This window comes from Lithobates pipiens, unplaced genomic scaffold (assembly GCF_037356315.1).
Source record: "Lithobates pipiens isolate NorthernLeopardFrog02 unplaced genomic scaffold, aLitPip1_a1.2 Scaffold_23, whole genome shotgun sequence".
Taxonomy (NCBI): Eukaryota; Metazoa; Chordata; class Amphibia; order Anura; family Ranidae; genus Lithobates; species Lithobates pipiens.
In genome coordinates, this window is record NW_027507785.1 from 61315399 (window position 1) to 61334489 (window position 19091).

At 46.3% G+C, this 19091-nt stretch overlaps 1 protein-coding gene across 6 annotated transcripts in view; it reads left to right on the top strand.

Moving 5' to 3' along the window:
- Positions 1-19091, top strand: part of CHCHD6 (coiled-coil-helix-coiled-coil-helix domain containing 6) — a 471528-nt gene that overhangs the window by 153695 nt on the left and 298742 nt on the right. For all 6 annotated transcript variants that reach the window (XM_077451735.1, XM_077451736.1, XM_077451740.1 and 3 more), the window contains one exon: positions 15886-15969. In XM_077451735.1, coding sequence (XP_077307861.1) covers positions 15886-15969 — 84 coding nt within the window. The remainder of the gene's footprint in view (positions 1-15885; positions 15970-19091) is intronic.

Here is a 19091-nt window from a genome sequence, read left to right on the forward strand (position 1 = left end):
AATGGGGAGAGGGCTGTATAAGGTATTTACTGGCAGAATTATTATTATTATTATTATTATCATTATTATATATTTTTTTAACTATCCAAATTAAAAACAACAAGGGCAGAAGATTTCATAGATGGAAAGTTGAAAAAATTACTAAAGGTTCGTTTTGATTAAAGCGGGAGTCCGCCCGGAGTTCCGCCGTTTTTTTTTTTTTTTAAAAGCCAGCAGCTACAAATACAGCAGCTGCTGACTTTTAAAATAAGGACACTTACCCGCCCAGCGCGCCCGTGATGTCGGCACCCGAAGCTGATCTCTCGATCGTCTCTCGGGTGCTGCCGCCGCCATCTTGGGTATGGGAATCAGGAAGTGGAGCCTTTCGGCTTCATTTCCCGGTTCCCTACTGCGCATGCGCGAGTCGCGCTGCGCAATAAGGATGGACCCGCTGCCTCTGGGATCTGTGTGTTTCCCAGCAGACAGCAGGGGACTTTCAGAAAGGGGCATAATCTACGCCCCTTTCCGCAGAGAGCTATCCCGGAAGTGGGTGCAGATACCTGTACTGTACAGGTACCTGCACCCCCCTCCCCCCTGAAAGGTGCCAATTGTGGCGCCGGAGGGGGGGAGGATTCCAATGAGCGGAAGGTCCACTTTAGGGTGGACCTCCGCTTTAAGCAAGTTGAAGTTAGAAGCTGATTGGCTACCATGCATAGCTGCACCAGGTTCTGAGTGCTCCAGTTTTCGCAAATCTCTTCCTTTTGTGTGAAACAGAATGTGCTAGCATTGAGCCGGCTGCTTATAGCCAAATTTCACGAGCTTGCAGTAAAAATAGTAGTAGGTGTTGTCACCTGTAGATGCACCCTACTGGTATCAACTGCTTAAGATCCACCCTATAGCACATTTACTTCTTCAGGGCACCCTGTGTGTGTGTTTGTGTGTGTGTGTGTGTGTGTGTGTGTGTATATATATATATATATATATATATATATATATATATATATATATATATATATATATATATCTATAAAATATAAATACACGTGATAAGGCTCTTTCGGGTAGGGGGCGCACATGCAGGCCCAGCGGTCTCGATGTCCACCGGCAATCGTCAATCATCCAGCAGAGGAACAGAACGGCGATCTGCCTATGTAAACAAGGCAGATCACCCTTCTGACAGGAAGGAAGGCATGGATCCTGTGTCTCTGCAAAGCAGGGTCTAGGATCCATCACTTCCCCCTAGTAAATGCACCTCCCACAGCTTAGAAAAACACAGGCTAGGAACAACCTTGGATCACCCCTGATGTAAACCCCCTTCCCAGCCAGTGTCATTAGTACAGTGACGGTGCATATTTTTTAGCACTCTTTACTGTATTAGTGTCACTGATCCCCAAAAAAGTGTCTGAATGTCCGCCTCGATATCGCAGTCCTGCTAGAAGTCGCTGATCTCTGCCATTACTAGTAAAAATAAATAAAAATATCCCATAGTTTGTAGACGCTATAAATTTTGCGCAAACTGATCAATATACACTGATTGGGATTTTTTTTTCACCAAAAATATGTAGCAGAATATTGGCCTAAATTTATAAAGAAATTAGATTTTTTTTAAATGTTTTATTGGATATGTTTTATAGCAGAAAGTAAAAAATATTATTATTTTTTTTTTTTTTAATTGTTGGTCTTTTTTTTTGTTCGTAGCACAAAAAATAACGCAGAGATGATCAAATACCACCAAAAGAAAGCTCTATTTGTGTGCGGGGGGGGGGACACATACATTTTACTTAGATACAGCATTGCATGACCGCACAACTGTCCTTTTAAATTAACGCAGTGCCACATCACAAAAAATGGCCCGGTCATGGGGAGGACGGGGGGGGGGGGTAAATCTTCCGGAAGTCAAGTGGTTAAACGAAATGAAAGAATTATGCATTTTGACATTGCAGCAACTTGGATACTAACAGATTTGGTTTTTAGGCAAATTCACGCGCATTTTTGTTGTCGATGAGCCGCAGTGCAAAGCATTAGACAGCCCATTTAAAAATGAATGGGTTGTAATTCACCTCAATGCACCAAAGAAAGAGTATGCATTTTTATTTATTTTTTTAAAGCTCAGTGCTCTGCAATGTGTATTGCGGAATGCTGCGGTGCACTGTAATGCAGCTGCATTCTGGTGCATTTAGAAAAGAGGGGGGATTTGGGACTTTAAATGAAGCACAATGAAGTGCCTCCATCCATGGTTCAATTTAAAAATAAAAGGGAGTTGGGACTTTAAATGAAGCAATTGAATATTGGAGGTAAAAATCAATATGAATTGTTTTATTGATATCGTGGACATAAAAACAATGGAAGAATAATTTCATTTATATACATAAAGCATGCACAAGGCATGAACATGATAAATAAGAGTACATACATAACAACACATGATCATAGCGAATAAATGGTAATTCATGTAAATATATACAGTAGCATGGCATACAAGAGCCAATGGCAACCTGCTTGATACCGGCACCTGTGCCAACATATGTGTGCATTCACTAAATAGCAACATCATCAAGCATAATAGGCAGTAGATACCGTATATACTCGAGTATAGGCCGACCCGAATATAAGCCGAGGCCCCCAATTTACCCCCAAAAAAACTGGCAAACTTATTGACTCGTGTATAAGCCGAGGGTGAGACATGCCTGTCCATCCCTGTGTGTGTGTCCGTCCATCCCTGTGTGTCCGTCCATCCCTGTGTGTCCGTCCATCCCTGTGTGTCCGTCCATCCATCCCTGTGTGTGTGTGTGTCCATCCATCCATCCATCCCTGTGTGTGTGTGTCTCCATCCATCCATCCATCCATCCCTGTGTGTGTGTGTCTCCATCCATCCATCCCTGTGTGTGTGTGTCTCCATCCATCCATCCATCCCTGTGTGTGTGTGTATCCATCCATCCCTGTGTGTGTGTGTGTCTCCATCCGTGTGTGTGTGTGTGTGTGTGTGTTTGTCCAGCCTACCTGTGTCCCGAGCCTTTGTCCCGAGCCTCCGTCCCGTGCCTTGCCTCCTTGCCTCCGTCCCGTGTCGTGCCTTGCCTTGCCTCCGTCCCGTCCCGTCCCGTGCCGTGCCTTGCCTTGCCTCCGTCCCGTGCCCTCTTTGTCGGCGCCTCGGCGGCCATTGTAAAATTCAAAAGCCGCGCCTCCGCCTTCGCCTGTGATAGGCGGAACACTGAATTTCCCAGCAGCCTGTGTTCAGCCTATCACGGACATCGTATCATCCTCGTCCGTAGTACGAGGATGATACGATGTCCGTGATAGGCGGAACACAGGCTGCTGGGAAATTCAGTGTTCCGCCTATCACAGGCGAAGGCGGAGCCGGAGGCGCGGCTTTTGAATTATAGAATGGCCGCTGTCTGTCTGCTCGACACGCTGATCGAGCGGGCAGACAGCGATGACTCGAGTATAAGCCGAGGGGGGCACTTTCAGCCTCAAAAAAGAGGCTGAAAATCTCGGCTTATACTCGAGTATATACGGTAAGTAACATTCCATGTGTGGTGTAGCTGTGGCATCACGTAGAGCTTGACGCGTTTCATGGATATGTTTCACTCATCAGGAGAAGATGCGACAAGGATTCCTATGGAATATATATGAATATAAAAACACACACTCTAAAATAGAGGGGAGAATATCAAGGAAGATGGGTGTTTGTTGTGTAAAGGTGGTTAGCCACCCACAGTTACCAACTGAGACAGCGAATGTGGCATGTGGTAATTGGCACCAGGTCAGCTGAGACATGGCTTCGTCACGGGAGCTGAGTGCATTATGCGCTCTGCCATTAATACGTGCATTGAAGACATGTTACCACAGTGCAGTACGGAAGAGCTCACAAGATTTCTGGCAGATCACCAAGTATTCTTCTGTACTTGCAGTGTTTTTTTTAACCACTTAAGGACCAGGCCTCTTTTTCAGATTTGGTGTTTACATGTTTAAAACTGTTTTTTTTTTTGCTAGAAAATTACTTAGAACCCCCAAACATTTTATATTGTTTTTTTTTCTAACACCCTAGAATAAAATGGTTGTCATTGATATACTTTTTTCACACCGTATTTGTGCAGCGGTCTTACAAGCGCACTTTTTTTGGAAAAAATTCACTTTTATGAATAAAAAAATAAGACAACAGTAAAATTAGCTAAATTTTTTTTATATTGTGAAAGATAATGGTACGCCGAGTAAATTGATACCCAACATGTCACGCTTCAAAATTGCGCCCGCTCTTGGAATGGCGTCAAACTTTTAGCCTCAAAAATCTCCATAAGCGACATTTAAAAAATTCTACAGGTTGCATTTTTTGCTTTACAGAGGAGGTCTAGGGCTAGAATTATTGCTCTCGCTCTACCGATCGCGGTGATACCTCAAATGTGTGGTTTGACCACCGTTTTCATATGCGGGCGCTACTCACGTATGCGCTCGCTTCTGTGCGCAAGCTCCTCGTGACGGGGTGTTTTTAAAAACCTTTTTTTTTCTTATTTATTTTAATTGATTTTATTTATTTTTACACTGTTTAAAAATAAAATAAAAAATGGATCACTTTTATTCCTATTACAAGAAATGTAAACATCCCTTGTAATAGAAAAAAGCATGACAAGTCCTCTTATATATGAGATCTGGGGTCAAAGAGTCCTCAGATCTCATATTTGGACTAAAATGCAAAAAAAAAAAAAAAAAAGAAAGAAATAATGACATTTAAAAAAAATATACGTTTAAGAGGTATGGGCGGAAGTGACGTTTTGATGTCGCTTCCGCCCTCCTATGGTATAGAGACGAGTGGGGGCCATCTTAGCCTCACTCGTCTCCATACCCAGCTAGTGAAAGGACCCGATCGCCTCCGCCGCTACCGACGGCTCCGGTAAGCGGCGGGAGGGGGGGTGGCACCTCTCCCGCCGCCGATAGAGGTGATCTCGCAGCGAATCCGCCACGGAGACCACCGTTATCGTACAGCCGACCGGCGCCTGAAGAGATGGATATCTCGGTTGTGGCAGCAGCTATCCCTCTTCAAAAATAGGACGTACATCGTTGTGCGCTGGTCGGTAAGTGGATAAAGAAACAAAGCATGGGGAAATGTGCATATATTGCAGAGATATACTAAGTGTGTTTTTATATATATGTGTGTATGTATATATATATATATATATATATATATATATATATATATATATATATATATATATAACCCCACCGTGTAAAATTCAAAATGCTAACCATAACATACAAATCAATCCACAACCTCGCCCCCCATCTACATCACCAACCTCATCTGCAGATATCACCCAAATTGTCCCCTCCGCTCCTCCGATGACCTCCTGCTTTCTAGCTCACTTGTTACCTCCTCTCATGCTCGCCTTCAAGACTTCTCCAGAGCCTCTCCCATCCTCTGGAATTCCCTGCCCCAGTCTGTCCGCTCAGCCCCTACCCTGTCCACCTTTAAGAGTTCCCTGAAAACGAATTTTTTCAGGGAAGCCTATCCCACACCCACCTAACTGTCCCTGAGCCGCCCCCATCAAATCATTCTCTGCAGCTATTACCTTTTGTACCACCACCCCCTCCCTTTTAGAATGTAAGCTCTATGAGCCGGGCCCTCCTGTATCTTTTTGTATTGTACTGTAATTGTGTTGTCTCCCCTATACATTGTAAAGCGCTGCGTAAACTGTTGGCGTTATATAAATCGATAATAATAATAATAATAATTATTATATATATATATATATATATATATATATAGTGACAGTACAGTTCCCTGTCCTAGTAATTGTCGCCCAAGGTTCTCAAACAGGCAGGTTAAGGGGCTCCAGGGGTATTTAATGTGTTAATGTGGATGAATCTGTTTTATCAATTTCCTCCAAAGTTTGTAAAATCCAGTTGGGGACCTGGAGCTCGCAGATCCCATAGCGTTATGGATGGGAGGGAATGTCCAATCCTGGGACTAGGTTTTGGAAACAGCCAGGAGTCTGTCTGGTTGATTGAGCAGGTGGATCCTGGGCTTATAGCAGAGCCAGGATTAGGGTTCTGCGCTCCATCCTCCCGAGGAGTACAGAGAGTGCAGATGTACACTAGTGGAAGCCAGAGACCCAAGTCTGAGGATCAGAGCAGTGAGGGGCTGCTTTCTAGATAGACGCTGTGTGCGTCCAAGGAGACAGATGAGAGCCTGAAGTGGAATGCCCTAGCAGCAAGGTACTGCGCCCAAGGCTGAGCAAGCCTTAAGAGCAAGGTGGATTGGCATTTTTTATTTGTTATTGTTTTTGGGAGAAGAACCCCTGTGTGGGCATCCAAGTGCATGTATGAACTTTCCTTTATTTTGTTCCTTTTAATAAAAGTGGGCTCCAATGCCCTTAAACGTAATGTCCTGTTCACTGTGAACTCACTGAAAAGGCATCTACAGCTGAGCTAGACATCCCCCATTGTCACTATATATATATATATATATATATATATATATATATATATATATATATATATATAGACACTGTATTTATTGGTGTATAACACTCAACTTTTCACCATGAAAATCGAGTGCAAATAGCGTGTGCGTGTTATACGGCAATACTTCAATTTTAGCTGCCTCGGAGGGGGACGGGACGAGCGCCTTTGGATTACATACAATGAGAATCTCCTGTTTACGTGGCGGCCTCTGTAATAGGAAGTCCTGTCTCGTGGGCCACCATTGGACCACTGTTCTGTCTATCATATGAGATTCTCACTTTATGTAATCTGTTGGCGCTCGTCCCGCCCCACTCCCTGTACCCTCTGGGCTGCAGATGGACATTGATCAGGCTGCACCGATGGCAACGGTGAGGCTGCCGCATCGATGGCAATGGTGAGGCTGCCGCATCGATGGCAACGGTGAGGCTGCCGCATCGATGGCAACGGTGAGGCTGCCGCATCGATGGCAATGGTGAGGCTGCCGCATCGATGGCAACGGTGAGGCTGCCGCATCGATGGCAATGGTGAGGCTGCAGATGGGCATTGATCAGGCTGCATTCCTTGGCAATGGTGAGGCTGCAGATGGGCACTAACCCTTATTTTGCTTCAAAGTTCCTTATTTAAAATGTCCGTTTTTTTTTTTTCTTTGCTGAAACTTCCCTCTTAAAATGATTGTGCGTGTTATACGCCGATAAATACGGTATATAAATTTGCTAAAAAATGTACTTTTAAAGCTAATATCCTTCATAAAATACATTCATCTCGCCCCATCCCTTTTGCTAATCTATAAATTAGAGGCAGGACGCTGAACTTCTCTATTCTGGACTACAGAGTGAAAGGGTCTTTTTTTTTTTGGATGCCCAAGTTGCACCCTGGTAATATGGACACTTTGCATTGGCTGTTTATCTGAAGGGTTCTCGCATGGTCCAGAAGACTTTAGATACACAACGCCACAGCGAGGAGCAGCAAAACGAATCATGGGATTGTGGTTAAAAAAAAGTTGTTCGTTTTTTAATTAAAAATTTTTTTTTAAGAGGTGTGTGACTAAACATTGACGGAATGGTGATGGGAGGGTTTGGTTTGCATGGAGATGGACTTTTATACAACTTTACATCAGCTTGATATCAGTTACCTCCAGCCTGACCTACATCTCAGGAGGCGTCCATCTGCAAAGCTTTTTCTCTCTGGTTCCTTTCTATCTAAGCGTCTCTGGCCTTCAGGAGCTTGTGTCAGGCTCATTGAGCGTCAGATGAAGCTGACATTTAAAACACGGCAAGCCGGGAAGGGCCTTTCTTTCTTCCTTTTTTTTTTTCTTGCCAGATATGCTCAGACTAAACTTTATGAAGTGTCCCAGTTTGCCCATTCCTAGTTGCTCCTGGGAAGTCTGGAAGTGCAGCCAGCCTTCAGATACAATCTCTCTTCCTAACGACCCCTGCCAGCCTTGTAGCGACAGCTCTACGCCTTACGGGAACATTTCTGTCCAGGCAGCTTCATCGTTTCTGCGCCACGTCCCTTTTCACCCCAACGCTTGCATGCTTCTTAAAAGTTCGAGCCCGCTGTCGAGGCCTTTGCCATAAAGCATCTGTGTGACGCGGTCTGAGAACGCTGCGCTGAAGAAGCAGGCTCCTCTAAATATAGCTGTGGAAGAAGATGGGAATGTTTTCTTCAGGATGCAGAGTAAACAGCGCGGTCTCTCAATGATACATGAAAAATTCAGGGTGTTTATGACAGACCCCTGAGGGCAAGATAGAATCCGGAGAAGAGAATAATTGTTGCTTGTCTTTGTATTTGAATGGATTTTAAGTCCGTGGCACAGTTTAACCTATTACCGCCTGCAGACTCTCATTTGAAGGTTCGTGTTGTCCCTGTGCAGGAAAGGAGCACTATGCTTTTAAAGAGACACTTTCACTTTGCCCATTCTGAGGAACTGTTGCTCCTAATTGATCAAACCCAGCCCCCATTCCCAATAAGGTATACACACCAACAGTGCTCCCTTACCATCTCTCTCTGACCTAGCTGGTCTTCCAGAGATAGGGGGAGTGCTCAGTCTTAACAGTATCTGAAGAGGAATTCCATTAACTGGCGGATAGACACATGTGCATGGTATCTGTGGTAGAATGGAGACTAGGCATGCGCATGAGCGCAGGAAAATGCGTGTGCACTTGAGCACATCCACAGTTTCTGAAGGGCTATTTTAGGAATGCTCTTGCTCACGGTCAGTGCAGATTGGTCTTTAGATTTTCCTGTGTCTTGCGTGTATCCTGTATCTAATTTCCATTGATGACCTGGCTTGTTACAGACCTGATCCTGGATTCTGCTTGTACTTCTGCCCGCCTGTTCCTGACTTCAGCTTTGTTCCTGACCATGCTGCTTCTGCCTACATACATTATCCTGTCCTCCTGCAGGCAGTATAACACAAAGGTATAAGACAGTCGGGACCGGGATCTGAACCCTGCTGTGCCCGGCAGTAGCTCTTCTTGCTGAGCCACCTGAGACAGTGTTTCTCAAATCCAGTCCTCAAGGCGCCCCAACAGGTCATGTTTTCAGGATTTCCCTCAGATGTAATGGCTGTGGTAATTACAAAGGCAGTGAAACTGATCAAATCACCTGTGCAAATCAATGAAAATCCTGAAAACATGACCTGTTGGGCCGCCTAGAGGACTGGATTTGAGAAACACTGACCTGAGATACTGGATAGCTCCCTGTCTGAGCTCTTATAATAATCTTGCCTTGTCTCTTGTTTGTGGTGAACCGTGAACTCTTTGTTCTTCCCAGGAACTTCCTGATTTTAAGCCATGCTCTCCACTTCCTGTTTGCCAGATTTTTGTGCTCTCTCTAGCCGAAATCTTGCTCCTTTGTGTACCTGCAGCTGTCTTTACCGCCACTACCAATTGTTACCACCCTTTGGCTTTTTCTTTTAACTATGCTTCAGCTCAATCCCAACCAGCAACCATTTGTCACTGACCTATGACTTGTTGCTTGACTACGTGCTTTCCCTTGATCTCAACCTGTTTCAGATCTTTGGCTTGTTTACAGACTATGCTTCTGCTTTATTCCTACCTGCTATAACTCTATATGAATTTTTTTTATATGATTAGTACCCAAATCCTATTTTTACAAACCATTTATTGCAGGGTGTCTACAGGACATAGGGGTTCGCAAGGGATGCTGGGCTTGCTGTTAAGCACAGTTCCTCCTTCCCATACTTTTTTTCCAGGCCTCCCCAATGGGCAGTTAATAAGAACAGGGGCCTCACTGACCAACAATGATGTGGCAGTGGCTTTGTCCAAGAGAATTTAAGATTTCAGCTACCTGGCTCTCTCCATGTTTAGATCATTTTGAAAAATGTTTTCCACTTAATGGTAACCTCTACATTTTTCATTACGTACTGTTTAAATCGGACAAATTAATGAGAGATTTCCTTTACAGTGTAAATTAAACAGAAATAGAGTCAAGAAAAAAAGAATAATGGGATTTTTATATACAGCTTACCTGTAAAATCCTTTTCTTGAGAGTACATCACGGGACACAGGAGCTTCATTACATAGTGGGTTATATAGGCACCTCTGGTGATTGGACACTGGTTGACCCTAATTAAGGAGAATTCCTCCCCTATATAACCCCTCCCATCTGGGAGGCACCTCAGTTTTGTAGCAAAGCAATAAGAAACCACGTAAAACCCAAGAGGGGCGGGAGCCCTGTGTCCCGTGATATACTCTCAAGAAAAGGATTTTACAGGTAAGCTGTATATAAAAATCCCATTTTCTTGATCATACATCACGGGACACAGGAGCTTCATTACATAGTGGGATGTCCCATAGCAATGCTCAGATTGAGGGGAGGGAGACACAGATCATAATCATAGACCGCCAGGGACCTGAGGACCTAAACTGCAGCCTGCAGTACACTACGCCCGAAGGCGATATCCTCTTGCCCTCTGACATCCACCTGATAGAATCTGGTGAATGTATGGACTGATGACCAAGTCGCAGCCTTACAGATCTGAGCCAGGGAGGCCTGGTGATGCACTGCCCAAGAAGCACTGACAGCCCTAGTAGAGTGCGCTTTCACCTGAAAAGGAGGAATCTTCCCCTTTAAGTCATAGGCCTGAGAAATAACTTGTCTGATCCACCTTGAGAGGGTGGATTTTGACGCTGCCTGACCCTTTCTGGGGCCTTCCGGCAGAATAAATAAACAATCAGTTTTCCTTATCTCAGAAGTTGCCTGAAGATAAACCCTGATTGCTCTAACCACATCCAAAGTGTGAAAAGACTCTTCCTCTGTGGACTGAGGGTCCAGAAAAAAGGATGGTAGGATTACATCCTGATTCAAATGGAAACCCGAAACCACCTTAGGTAGAAAGGACCTGTTGGGGCGCATAACCACCCGGTCCTTATGGATAATTAAATACGGCTCTTTACTGGAAAGAGCTGCCAACTCTGATACTCTTCTAGCCGTGGATATGGCTACTAAGAAGACCAGCTTTTTAGTCAGGAGAGCTAAAGAAGCTAGATGCAAAGGTTCAAAAGGTTGCCCCTGTAAGGCCGAGAGAACCAAATTCAGATCCCATGGGCATACCGGAGGTTTAACTGGCGGCTTTGTCCGCATGGCCCCCTGGATAAAAGCCCGTACCAGGGAATGTGATGCAAGTGGTTTTTGAAAAAATACCGACAGGGCCGAAATCTGCACTTTGATAGTGCTTATGGCCAAATTCATTTCTAGGCCTGACTGGAGAAAGGCCAAGATCCTGCTAATGACATACTTTCTAGGATGCCACTTCCTGAGTTCACACCAGGAAACATATGTCCTCCAGATCTTGTAATAAATACGCCTGGAGGCCGGCTTTCTGGCATTGACCAGAGTAGAAAGGACTGGCCCCGAAAGGCCACGGTCTCTCAGAATGTGGGTCTCAGCAGCCAAACCGTCAAATTCAGACTGCGTAAAGCAGGATGGTAGATTGGACCCTGTGAGAGCAGATCTGGCCGGAGAGGGAGGGTCCATGGCCTGCCTACTGCCAACTTCATGATTTCTGCATACCATGGTCGCCTGGGCCAAGCCGAGGCCACCAAAAGGACCGACTTCGTCTCCCTCTTGACCCTTCCCAGGAACCGCGACAGCAGCGGGCTCGGGGGGAAGGCATAGATCAGATTGTACTGATCCCAGGGAACCGTCAGAGCATCTGACCCCTGAGCAAGTGCATCTCTTGTCCTTGACACAAACTTGTCCAGTTTCCTGTTGAACCTGGATGCAAACAGATCTACGTCTGGAGTGCCCCACTTGTGACATATGTTCTGAAACACGTCGGGGTGCAGAGCCCATTCTCCTGGGCACATTTGCTGACGGCTGAGAAAATCCGCCTGCCAATTCTCCACTCCTGGGATGAAGACTGCAGAAAGACACGGAACATGCTTTTCTGCCCAGACAAGTATGCGATTCACCTCCTTTTGGGCCACCAGACTTCTGGTACCGCCCTGGTGATTGAAGCTACTGCGGTGGCATTGTCGGACTGAACCCGAACCGGGAAACCTCGCAGTCTGTAAGACCACTCTGAGTGCCATGTAAACTGCCTGAATCTTCAAGATATTTATGGGCAGTAGACTTTCGGTCGCAGACCATTTCCCCTGCGAGCACGTTCCCTCCAATACAGCTCCCCAGCCTGTCAGGCTGGCATCTGTTGTGATAATCTTCCATGAGAGGGGAAGAAAAGTTTTGCCTATCAGCAAATTCCTGGTTTGTAACCACCAGACAAGACTTTTGCATGTCCCGGGGGATAAACGCATAGGAAGAACCAGGGATTGGGGCTTCCTGTTCCAAGCCGCAAGGATGCCTCTTTGCAGAGGCCTTGAATGGAACTGGGCGAATGGGACGGCCTCGAAGGAGGCGACCATCTTTCCCAATAGTCTCATGCACAACCGAATGGAGGAAGATCTTCTGCCCAGAATCAGGCGCACCAGATCTCCAATGGCCAAGGCCTTTAGCCTTGGAAGAAACACTCTGCCCTGAGCGGTGTCGATAATCATACCTAGGTATTCCAACCTGGTAGTCGGTTGTAGGGACGACTTTTCTAGGTTTATAATCCAACCTAGGCGTTCTAGATGTTCTAGCGTTTTGGTGACGCTGCGACTTAGGAACGCTGCAGTTCTCTCTACGAGAAGCAAGTCGTCTAGATAAGCCATGACGGCTATACCCTGAACTCTTAAGATTGCTAAGAGAGGGTCCAGAATCTTTGTGAAGACTCGAGGGGCTGTAGCAAGCCCGAACGGCAAGGCCACAAATTGAAAATGGCGCTGCTCTACCGCGAACCTTAGAAATTTCTGGTGTGCGGGAAAAATTGGCACATGGACATATGCATCCTTGATATCTATTGATGCCATGAATTCTCCCCCTTGTAGGGAGGAGACCACAGTGCGGATTGACTGCATACGGAAGGTCTGGATGTGTAAAAACCGGTTTAGGTCTTTCAGATCCAGGATAGGTCTGACACTTCCATTTGGTTTTGGAACGGTGAAGAGATTTGAATAAAACCCTGAACCCTGATCTTTCGGGCTCACTTCTACTATCACACCCTGGGATAGTAACTGATCTAAGGCCAGGAATAGCGGTTTTTGCTTTACTGGATCCCTGGGGATCCTTGACCTTAGGAAACGAGAAGGTGGAATCTCCTGAAACTCTAGCTTGTAGCCCAGAGATACTGAAGAGATCACCCACTTGTCCTGGATCTCTTCCCGCCAGGCGTCTGCAAACTGCAGGAGCCTTCCCCCCACTCTGCCGAGCGGGGGCGCCCCTTCACAAGGAAGTTTTGGGGGCTCTGCTTGGCAGGCTTTCGCCCCCAAGTCTTTTTCTGTCCCTGGGCTCGGCCTTGAGCCCTTCTAGCAGTGGAGGACTGAGAAGGCCGTCGCCACTGTTTAGAGCTTGATGCTTCGGGAGAAAGAGCATGCCTAAATGAAGGACGCTTGCTCTTTTTGACTGGAAGGAGTGTAGACTTACCTCCTGAAATATTTTGGACGAATTTATCTAATTCTTCCCCAAACAAACGCTCCCCTTTAAACGGGAACCCAGTCAAATGCTTTTTGCATGACAGCTCAGCAGCCCAATTTTTTAGCCATAGGGCCCTACGCATGTGTACCAACATGAGGGACAAACGTGATGCTTGTTGGACAGAATCCAAAATCGCATCAATTATAAAACACAGGATGTGAGGCAATTCTGCATAATTTTCTACTTCCTCACTGGGAAGGAGCCCAAACATCTGTTTAACTTGTTCCTTGAGGAACTGACACAACCCCACGGCTGCGACTGTAGGTTGCACCACAGCGCCAGCCATGGAAAAGGAGGTTTTTAATAAGGTTTCCAGCCTTTTATCGGTTGGATCCTTGAAAACCTGCGCATTATCCAAAGGACAAGTTAGGTTTTTATTCACACAAGAAACAGCCGCATCGACAGATGGGACCCCCCACTTCTTGGTGAAACTTTCCTCCACAGGATAATGCATGGAAAACCTTTTGGGAGGAGTAAACAGTTTATCGGGATGTCCCCAATCCTCATACATCAATTTATCCATTAAAGGATGAATTGGAAAGGAATAATTAGTCTGTGGGGCTTTCCTGACTCCCAGGGAAGAAACTGAGGACGTAGCGACTTCAGCAGCAGGCATTCTGAATGTGGTCCGCACCAATTCAGTATAATACTGCACCTGCTTCCTGAGTGCCTGGGAGGAGGGGACTATCTCCTCATCCTCTGACTCATCCGACTGCTCATGATCCCTATCCAAAGATAGGGATCCCTCCTCATTTTCAGAAGAACTATCCGAGAGAGGGATACCAGCAGAGGGAGGGGATCTACCCCTTTTCCTGCTATCTTTTAGGGAAGCAGAAATAAAATTCATGATTCTCCCTTCAAAACCCTCCAATGTAGCCCTAAGGGAGTCCTCAGTGACATAAACCGGGGCTGCGACATTAGGAGAGGCTGCAAAACCTGACAGGTGCACTGACTCGTCTTGGGAGGCTGGCTCCAGTCTTGCAGAGGGGGATGGTAATTTACAGGCACTCTTGGAACCCCTGGACCTAGGCGGTGACTTGCCAGTGCTCTTATTACCTCCCCCTGAGATCCTCTTACGAGGAGACATAGTACTAAGCTACAAAGCAGAGGTACTAGTACAAGTGCGATCACTGTTGCGCTTAAAGTCTCACAATAAATAAATATATGCTTAAACTGCACAACCTGACGCTGAGTAGGTGTCTTAAGGTTTGCCTGGATCCAATCCCCACGGATGCTTACTGCCCACAGCTCCTGTGTCTCCAGTTACAGCCCCCTGACGCTCTGGGCTTTTTAAAATTGCCGCCTGGCGCCTGCGCAGTACAGCGCCGTGCACACTGACGTGCACGGCTCGCAACCACTCCCCCCCTCCTCCATAAGGCCGGGAGCGCGCCCGGCGCGCGTGCACGAGGACCGCGGAATCCGGGGGGGGGAGGAGAACCCAAAACGGAGCAGCGTGGGACCCCTGAACTGCGTGGGACCAGTGTTTACCTTCATCTGTGGCAGGGACTGCAATGGAGACGTGAGTAGCTGGAGAAACCAGGCTTTCACTGAGCGTGTTGTATTGAAAGGCATGTAAGTGTGCATCAGGCTGCTCTTACTCCCTCTAGTGGTGGAAACCAGGTAAGACATACAACTACTCACAATGAAGAAATCCATTCATATATTTAAATATATAGGATGACTTCCCTTACCTGTCCCCGCCGCAGGAATTGCTGAAACGGACCAATTCCAGCCTTCACCCATCACGGCGGGTATTGTTAGCCAACCTTCAGGTATATCTGGGGCTCTTACGAAAAGATCCTCCCACCTGGGCCATGTAAAAAGCTCTGCCAGAAACTTTCGGGCGCTCTGTATAAACAGTACCCCAAGCCTGGTTTTCCCAGAGCCCAGTCTTCCAATGGAGAGGACTTACAGGCAAAACCTCGCTTCTTTGGCAGACGAGGCCCGGGTACCATACCATCTTGGGAGTCAAATATCGGCCCGAGATATGGATCCGGTTTGATGTAGCCCTTCGGCCCCGCAGGGACCTGCATAGAGCTAAAGTTTTACGTGACCATCACCCAGACACTGGCGAAAAAACTGAGGTGCCTCCCAGATGGGAGGAGTTATATAGGGGAGGAATTCTCCTTAATTAGGGTCAACCAGTGTCCAATCACCAGAGGTGCCTATATAACCCACTATGTAATGAAGCTCCTGTGTCCCGTGATGTATGATCAAGAAAAAAAATTGTTCATCGGTATTATATTAAAATATGTACTGGAGATGGATTTTGAGGGGTGTATTGTTTCATTATGGAAAATATATACAAACCAAAAAGACCTGTTATACATGAAAAGGGAGACCATTCTAATGCAATTATCCCTTCCCATATATGGTAAATGCTACATATATCTTTATATATCTCTCTTATAGGCCAAAGAGCTACAAAGGAAGGAGGAGGAGCTTAAAAAACTGGACAGTTTTCACAAGGAACAGCTGACCAGCATAGAAAAGAAGGTAAGTCGTCATTGTTTCCAAATAATTACAAGTAATCTTTATTGGAAGCTGTTGATAAACCTGTTGATCATCTGGACTGAAAAGGTCTACGTTCATTAATGTATTTAAAGAGGAACTATGTAAGTTGTGCCTCAGAATATTAAGTAGTGCAAAGAACTAGTCACAAGCTATTACTTAGTTATTAGGCCTTGTACTGCACTGTGTGGAGGTGGCTATCTTGGTAGGTTTGGCTTTGCTTCCTCATTTCAGAGCTGCCTTGTACCTTTTTTCTGCACTGGTATGGAGGTGGCCATCTTGGAAGAGGTGGGAGTTTGCTTCCTCATGTCTGAGCTGCCCCTCTGATGACTGGCGATATGAAGATTGATGGAGGAACATTCAAGAAGCAGCAGGGGAGGAGTGGATATCACAAAAGTACAGCATAGATAAAGTAAAAGCAGGTAGATCCTTGCAGCACAAGTTTCGGAAACAGCTACCTCTCCAGTAAGGAGATCAATGAACAGTAAAGTAATGACACCACCAAAGAAATTTACTTTTGTCTTGAATTCCTCCAGAAAAATAGCTGTGTATCTACTATGCCTTGAGCACCATACAGTAGCTATATATCTGCAGTGCAAGATCATCAAGACAGAGGTCTCCAAACTTTCTAAGCAAAGGTCCAGTTTACTGTCCTACAGACTTTAGAGGAGCCAAGTTTGGCCAGTGGGAGTAACAACGCCCCATCCTTGTTGTCAGTGCGAAAAATAGTGCCCCATCACTGTTGTCAGGAAAGGAATAGAGCCACGTTCTTGGCGTCAGTGGAAGGAATAGTACCCCATCACTGGTGTCAGTGACGGGAATAGTACCCCCATCACTGGTGTCAGTGACAGGAATAGTGCCCCATCACTGGTGTCAGTGACAGGAATAGTGCCCCATCATTGGTGTCAGTGGGAGGAATAGTGCCCCATCATTGGTGTCAGTGGGAGGAATAGTGCCCCATCATTGGTGTCAGTGGGAGGAATAGTGCCCCATCGTTGGTGTCAGTGGGAGGAATAGTGCCCCATCGTTGGTGTCAGTGGAAGCAATAGTGTCCCATTGTTGGTGTCAGTGACAGGAATGGTGCCCCGTCAGTGGGAGGAATAGTGCCCCATCATTGGTGCCAGTGGGAGGAATAGTGCCCCATCATTGGTGCCAGTGGGAGGAATAGTGCCCCATCATTGGTGTCAGTGGGAGTAATAGTGCCCCATTGTTGGTGTTAATGGGAGAAATAGTATCTTATTATTTGTGTCAGTGGAAAGCGTAGTGTCCCACTGTTAGTTTCAGTGTCAGGAATTATGCCCCATTGGTAATATCCGTGAAACTAGTGTCGCATCGTCGGTGTCACTGAGAGGAACAGTGCGCCATCACTGGTATCAGCGACAGAAATAGTGCCACATCATTGGTGTCAGAGGGAGGAATAGTGTCCCATCATTCCTGTCCCCACCTTCCTGTCCACCCTGTCGTCCCCTTGAAAAGTTCTGAACATGCAAGGGGTGGGGAGGATCGGCGACCATGTGCCCACTGTGCTTGGCTGTCACAGGAGTTACATGTTCAGGGGCAGGGTACTCCAGCTACCGATAATTAGTGGGGGCTGGGAGCTGTGTTTGACAGCTCAGTCTCTGTGCTGTGTGTGTGCAGTGAGTGCTCTCTCGCCACAGTAAAATCAGCTGCCTGTTAACACATATGTGAGTTGTGTGGGTGATAAAGTGGAACTGTAGCGTATGTAAATAAAATTGGAGGACAGGCAGGATTTTTAATGCAGAAGAGACATGCTTTGTCTCTTCTGCATTAAAGCTACTTACCTGCCTGTGTGCCCTGTACAGTGAGCCAACCATGTTGTGTAGACCTGTAGTCTCCAAACTGCGGCCGGGTGGTGCAGAGGCAGCCCTTTTCTTGCTTTTATCCAGCCCTTGAGGCACCACTTCATCCACTGATACTAATAAACGGGCACAATTCCTCCCAATGACACCAGTGATGGGACACAAGTCCTTGGGGCACTGTTTTTTCCCACAGAAGTCGGGAACTTTTCTGCTTCCAATGGCCGAAGTCCAGCCCTCCTCAAGTCTGAAGGCTCAGATTTAAAGGCCTCCAGTTAAATATTTCTTCAATTTCATGTGCTTTTAAATACTGGCAGTATAGGTACCCTAAATCCATATTTCTTTTAGTTTTTTTGCAGTCCCTCACATAGCTGAAATTAGACCTAGGAACAGTTGATCTGTTTCTGTTGTGGGGGCTGATGGGTAAAATAATGCTCATTTACAGTCCAGTCATCAAGGCGGAGGATAGGATATAATCCAGAAGGCTGCAAAATTGAAGCGGCATTACCTTGCTGGCAATGCAATGTTTGGCAAGGATATGTGGCTTCCTATGGTGCCACTCACAGAAGGTGTAGCTAGAGGCGCCGCTGGGGGACCCTAGAAAAGGATTGGGGCTGCTCTGTGCAAACAGCAGGTAAGGAGTAAGAGTATGGCGTGTTTGTTCTTTTTTTATAAAACATGCAAAGGTTTACAATTTAACACCTTCCTACCCAGCCTATAGCAGAATGAAACCAGGGCGGGGGCTCTCCCGTTCTGATTGAACGTGCTTCAGAATGAGCCGCTCATGCGCGCCTCCGGGGGCACGCAGCTTGGCGATCGGTGGTGCAGTGTGTCGCCCGAACACGTGGCATCTCTGGTGTAAATAGGAAGTGGCGGTCATCGGCATTCCTCTACTCGCACTCACAGGGAGTGAGCAGAGGAGACAGGGGGGTCTGCGCTGATAATCACTGCAGCCCTATCAGCGATGCCTGCCAGTGCCCCCCCCCCCCAAGTGATGCCCACCAGTGATACCAATCAGTGATGCCAATCAGTGCCCATCATTGAACCAATTAGTGACCATCAGTGCTGCTTTTCAGTGCCATCTATCGGTGCACATCAGTGCTGCCCATTAGGGCAGCCAATCAGTGTCGCCTATCAGTGCTGCATATTGGTACCACCTCATCATTGCCCGTCAGTGCATGCTCATCAGCACACATCAGTGAAGGAGAAAAATTATTTACCAAATGTTGTAACAGAAACTAAGAAAAAAACTTTTTTTTTTTCAACATTTTTGGTCTTTTTTGATTTGTT